Raw genomic sequence first — 6,362 nt, 5'->3', positions numbered from 1 at the left:
CTTCTCCCTCAACCTCCCAAATAGCTGGGCTACACTTGCCACAATGCCCAGATAATTTTTTTATTTTTAGTAGAGATGGGGTCTTGGTCTTGCTCATGCTCAGGCTGGTTGAACGTCTGAGCTCCCACCTCCTGCCTTGGCCTTCCAGAGTGCTAAGATTATAAGCGTGAGCCACCGTGCCTGGCCCTTTTTAATTTTGTTCTTGAGCTATAAGTTCTTCCTCTGTCACCCAGGCTGACGTACAGTGGCATCATTATAGCTCACTGTAGCCTTGAAGTCCTGAGCTCAAGCTATTCTCCTGCCTCAGCCTCCTGAATAGCTGAGAATACAGGCACATAATACCACAACCGGCTTGGGAGAAACTGATTTCTAAGTTTTCCTTTTTATTTTATGATTGGTGTAAATTCTGCATAACTTTACATAAACCACTAAAAAATCCATGACTAAATGAGAAGCCCAATTGAGGCAAGTGTATAAGACTTCATAATAAGGACTATTCCATGAGCCTCGTTTCTGGCTTTATTTTATGAATATCTTTTCTCTTTCTCCCTTCTAAAGAATATTGTTTTATCATACTTTACAGAGCTTTTTTAACAATCTGAAATTCTTTTTTTTTTTTATTGAATGGTAACTACGTACATTAATGCACTTCTGGGGTACAGTGTGGGGTTTTCACATGCAATCTGAAATACTTCCTTCAAACTTGTCAACACAGCCTTTATGTCATTTTCTGTTATTGTTTTAAAATGTTCACATTCTACTCTTAGAAAGATTCACTTGTACCCCTGAAATTCTTTTTGAAACAAAAGTCTTAGAGAAAGTGGCCACATATGGCCAACTCTTAGGGGGAAGTGACCAAATATCTTTAGTCAGTGTAGGGCATGTCTAGGCTGCTTTATCAGTGAGATATTGAGGGCTAGAGCTGCTCTTCCCTAGTGTTTCACTAGGTGGAGATGTTTGGTCATCATCCTCATGTACAGCTTCTTAGTCTACTTTTTGGCCCTCCCTTCTCTTACCCTCCCAGTCACTTTCCTTATAACTTCTTCCTGTGATTTCCCATCCCAAGAGCATTTCTAAAGCAACAAGGCCACTTGGTAGGGATTTTAAAACAGAGACTCCTACAATTCAGATCATATAAAATTAGACTACACGGTAAATGACTAGACTCAATACAGTGGATTTTTTCTTTTTAGTTTTGTCTTACTAGTTTTGTTCTTAGATAGGGTCTCACTCTGTCACCTAGGCTAGAGTACAGTGGCACAATAACAACTCTACTCAACCTGATACTTCTGGGCTCAAACAATCCTCCTGCCTTAGCCTCCTGAGCAGCTTGGACTATAGGCACACACCACCATACCCAACAATTAAGTTACCTCTAAGGAATCTTTCTTTTCATTAGTTAAGATCTAAAGGGCATTTGTTTGCATAGACTCAAATTGGTGAAAGGTTTTGTATGTGTCTAGAAAATTGTGACAATGTGCCCTAAAGTCTTAGAAAAATTTTCTTGTGCTCAGAGACCTCTACTCTGGTCTCTTCTGACTCTAGATAGTGCCCAGTACATTGCAGTGGGTTGAGGCAGATGGGTTCTGTTGCTACCCCATAAGAAGGTAGTAGGACCAGATGGTGCAGAAGGAAGTCTGATTTAGCAATCATAACATGACAGCCAACGATGAAGGCCACAGCCCACAGGTATAATAGTCCTAAAAATCTTGGCATCAAGGCGTTCCTCTAGGCAGGTAAGTACCATACAGTGACCAGGAATCCAGACAGTTGGTAAACATAAAGGAAGCATAGTGACAGGTACAATGCTCCCGATCTAGACTAGGGTTCAGGGTTAAGTCCTGAGTAAATGTTCAGGAAATGTGTACTGGCAAGAATAAGGCAGAGTTGGGTGTTGCCTGTGGCTCAGTGAGTAGAGCATCAGTCCCATATATCAAGAGTGGTGGGTTCGAAACTGGCCCCAGCCAAACTGCACCCAAAAAAAGAAAAGAAAAAGAGTATGACAGAATCCGTTACTTAAGGGACTGGAATGGGTCAGTGCCCAGGGCTCAGACCTGGCCAGTCAGGGCCCAAAGGGATATGGGGCTCCAGAGTAATACAGAAACTCAATTCTCAGAAATGGGACACATGCGTGGTGGCTCATGCCTGTTGTCCCAGCACTGTGGGAGGCCATGGCGGGTAGATCGCCTGAGCTCAGCTGAGTTTGAGACCAGCGGAAGACCAGCATAAAGCAGAGCGAGCCAGAGTGAGACCTCATCTCTACAATAACAACAACGAAAAAAAAAACCAGCCGGATCTTGTGATCCCAACTACATGGGGGGCAAGAGAACACTACAGGAGGAAGAAGTAAAAAAAAAAAAAAAAAAAAAAAACCCTTCAAACTAAGATAAAGTGAAAGCCAGCAGAAACTGAAAGCAAAAAAAAAAAGAAAAGAAAGAAAGAAATTGGACACATGGCTGAAGCTACTAGGCCAGCACTTGATAGGTGGGCAAGCACTTCTTCCATTTTTCTTGCTTAAGGTTAAGATTGGTCCTAAAGATGATCAAGATAAGTTCTAGGGAAAGAAGGATGAACCTTGCAAAAGGTGGGAGTCCAGTAGAACATGACAAGGAAGATGAGTTGGTTGGTTCTTGGCGCTCTGGAAAATCCAACACAGGTTGTATGAATAGGATTTTTATTAATGGGATCTGTGGTCTGTAGCTACAATGTTATATTTTGCTGTGCTTGACAGATTTTTTACCATTGAGATGTTTATGGAAGAAAGCTTGAATTTGTTGCCAGGCATCCACCTGTGCCCTTGAGTGAGCTCTTGGCTCACCTCCACAGTATACTGGTTTGTTGAGCACTGAGTGCACAGAGGCTAAAGAAGGAGGAAAATAAGGTGGGTCGATACAATGACCCGTTTCTGGGTAGCAGATTATCTGGGGTCTGTCTTTCCCATGGGCTTGTAATCTTTCAGAGGCTATATGAGCATAGAGTTCACTCTTCCAGTTATGATCATCTGTGCCAACGATAAATAGGAAGGGACCCTGGGCCTTTTCCAATGGAATAAGACTTAGTTGATCAGGTTCCTCCAGTGGATTGTTCTAAACATTCAAAAATGTGAAATATCCTGACTCAGTGATTTTTAGTTTTCCTAGGTCATTGCCAAGATTAGGAATCATCATATCCTTGTAATACAGAGGAGCTACTGTGTTAGCCACACAGGCATTGATAAGTACAGTGGCTGTGATGCCCTTCAAGAAGGAAGCCATTGAGAGACACAGGTCACCTCCTTTGGAGAAACCAAGAAGCCCAACACTAGGGCCCTTCACCTGATGAAGAAAGAAAACGAGCTAGAATTCATAAATGGAGGACATAAACAATGATTTTACATTCTCTAAGTAGCTCTCTTAAATATCATTTGCTTTCCCTCCTCATGTATCTACAAAGGTAAAAACATAGCTTTTTTTCCTTCTTTCTTACTTTCTTTTTTTTGAGACAGAATCTTATTCTATTACCTGGGCTAGAATGTTGTGGCATTGGCCTAGCTCACAGCAAACTCAAACTCCTGGGCACAAGTGATCCTCCTGCCTCAGCCTCCTGAGTAGCTGGGACTACGGGTGCCCAACACAATGACCGGCTAATTTTTTCTACTTTTAGTAGAGATGGGTCTCATTGTTGTTCCGGCTGGTCTCAAACTCTTGAGTTCAACTGATCCTCCCACCTCAGCCTCCCAGAATGCTAGGATACACACATGAGCCCTTGTGCCTGGCTTAAAATTATCTTCTTATAAGAAAATTAATTGATTTCCTAGTACACAGTTTATCTCCTAATATTTATGAATCTCTCCCCTAATCAAGAGTACACACAGAGGGCAGCACTGTGGCTCAAAGGAGTAGGGCACTGACCCCACATACCGGAGGTGGCAGGTTCAAACCCAGTCCTGGCCAAAAACTGCAAAAAAAAAAAAAAAAAAGAAAAGAGTATACACAGAGGCCTATTATCCTAACCTAAATATTTAAAAGTTATATATCAAATGAAATGTTAAATAAAACATATTCTTTTTCCACTCTTGATAAATATACCACCATAATAATATATGGTCAGGCTCAAATTTGAGTTCTATTATGTATAAGAACATGAAAAAGGGGAGAGCTGGCCCCTAGCCAGGTCCTGGTCCCTGGTCCACCCTCTTTCTCTTCCATCTTAAACTCCTGCATGGACCTTGAGTGCCTCTCACACATGTGTGTGGTCACTCTAGGCTGCATATTTAAGGCCTAGGTGTATACATAGTGATATACCCACAGAAGGGGGTTGGGGCCTTGAAGAAGGATCAGAGCTATTTGGCAGAGAATTCTGGGGTTATCCAAGGGTATGGGAGGTGAGGGAGAAGAGCTGGCAGAACATTTTACTTCCAAACATTAGAATGTTAGCTAGGTGTGGTGGCTCACTCCTGTAATGCTTGCACTCTGGGAGGCCGAGGTAGGTGGATTGCTGAGCTCAGGAGACCAGCCTGAGCAACAGAGAGACTCTGTCTCTTAATGAAAACAGAAAAAACTAGCTGGGCGTTATGGTAGTGCCTATACTCCCAACTATGTGGGAGACTGAGGCAAGAGAATTGTTCAAGCCCAAGGGTTTGAGATTGCTGTGAGCTATGATGCCATGGTACTCTACTCAGGGTGACAAGGAGATGCTGTCTCAAAAAATGCATAAAAAATATTAGAATGTTTACATTTGGATAGCAGCATAGAGTTGGTATCATTCCATTTGCAATCATACTAAAATGTTATAATTAATTTTTTCCTGTTATCAGATAAGGACTTCCTTTATAAAACCATAATACTATTATCACACCTAATAAAACTAATAATGATTACTTAGTATCATCAAAAAACATCATTCCTATGCAAATTTCACCAGTTATCTCTAAAACATGTCTTTACAGTCACTATACATTTATATTAATCTTCTAAAAGAGAAAAATTAAACCCCAGAAGGGGCAACTGCCTTATTCAGGATCATAAGGCTACTTTGTGGTAGATAAAGAACCAGAACTCAATGTTAATAACTTTTTGGTCTGGTGCTCTTTGAATGATGGTAAATGATCACAAAGGGAACTAAACAGTTAAGTCTTAGAGGATAAGAAAGGGGTGAAAATGGAAATAGTAATTAGATTCACTTTTGAAGCAGCCTTGGTGTCCCCTGGCATATTTCTAGTGCCCAGTGTCCTGATAGGGCTTTGGGATTTAGCAGTGTCCTCTCTATCCCCTCTCCTCTGCATGCAAGTATCACTGGAACCCACCTTTGGATGCTGCAGCATAAAGTCCACAGCTTCTTCAAAGTACTCCAGGTGTGTGTCACTCAAATATTCAGGGAGGTCTTCAAATCTGAAATAAGCCAGAGCAAGCACAGCAAAACCGTGTCCAGCCAGGAGACTGGCCCGATATTCACAAAGCCACCACCACTTCCAAACAGATCGATAATCCCAGGGGAGGGCCCCTCACCTAAAAGAACACCACAAGGTTTTAGATTCTCAAAACACCTCTTAGGTTTCAGATTTTGGCAGTTAGCAAAGAAGTTTTTGAAGCCAGGAGGGCTGGAGGTAGAGAGGTTGATAGAAGAACCTTGTTTACTTTTCTGTTTAAAGCAAGGGGGAAAAATGTCTTATTTTCTTTAGAGTTTTTCACACATTTTCACAAACAATATATAAATAACCCAAGTTAGAAATAACATTCTCCATGCTTTCTCATTTTCCTTAAAAACCAGGATCCATTTGAGAATGCTTTGAGAGCTGTAAAGTGCTCTACATACAAAGTACTCTCCTTGGGACACTATGTACCTAAGGGACCAGTGCCTAGTCCACCTTTCAAAGCAATTTTGGAACTGTTTCTGGAATGACCATCAGAGCTATCATTGTACGGCACACAAAAACATGTAACTATAATGAACGTCACTCAACAAGTCACCAGCACACACTGACACAAACACAGTTGTGAGATGGTGGTATACCAAGGTTATGAAACTTTACTGAGTTGTTTGTACAGTGCTGCCAGTGTAAGTGCACAGTGGCAAGTTTGTCAACTTTTTTTTTTTTTTTTTTTGAGACAGAGCCTAAAGCTATCCCCCTGGGTAGAGTACTGTGGCATCACAGCTCACAGCAACCTCCAACTCCTGGGCTCAAGTGAGTCTCCTGCCTCAGCCTCCCAAGTAGCTGGGACCACAGGCATCTGCCACAAGACCTGGCTATTTTCTGGTTGCAGCAATCATTGTTGTTTGTCGGGCCGGGCTGGATTCGAACCCTTAGGTATATGTGGCTGGCGCCTTAGCCACTTGAGCCACAGGTGCCAAGCCAAGTTTGTCAACTTTTAACTGTCAGACCT

The 6,362-nt window shown here is 42.0% G+C and overlaps 1 protein-coding gene across 1 annotated transcript; it reads right to left on the bottom strand.

The window, feature by feature from the left end:
• Positions 1–2,657: 2,657 nt before the first annotated feature.
• LOC100947753 (putative acyl-coenzyme A thioesterase 6) lies at positions 2,658–5,835 on the bottom strand. Its single transcript, XM_012814012.2, is given in 2 exon segments — positions 2,658–3,314; positions 5,285–5,835. Coding segments are annotated over 2 exon segments (624 nt in total). The 5' UTR covers positions 5,303–5,835; the 3' UTR covers positions 2,658–2,708.
• Positions 5,836–6,362: the final 527 nt, after the last annotated feature.

The sequence above is a fragment of the Otolemur garnettii genome, unplaced genomic scaffold (assembly GCF_000181295.1).
Source record: "Otolemur garnettii isolate 467f Iridium unplaced genomic scaffold, OtoGar3 scaffold00508, whole genome shotgun sequence".
Classification (NCBI taxonomy): Eukaryota; Metazoa; Chordata; class Mammalia; order Primates; family Galagidae; genus Otolemur; species Otolemur garnettii.
The sequence above is the reverse complement of the archived record's forward strand: the minus strand, read 5'-3'. Positions and strand labels throughout refer to the sequence as shown.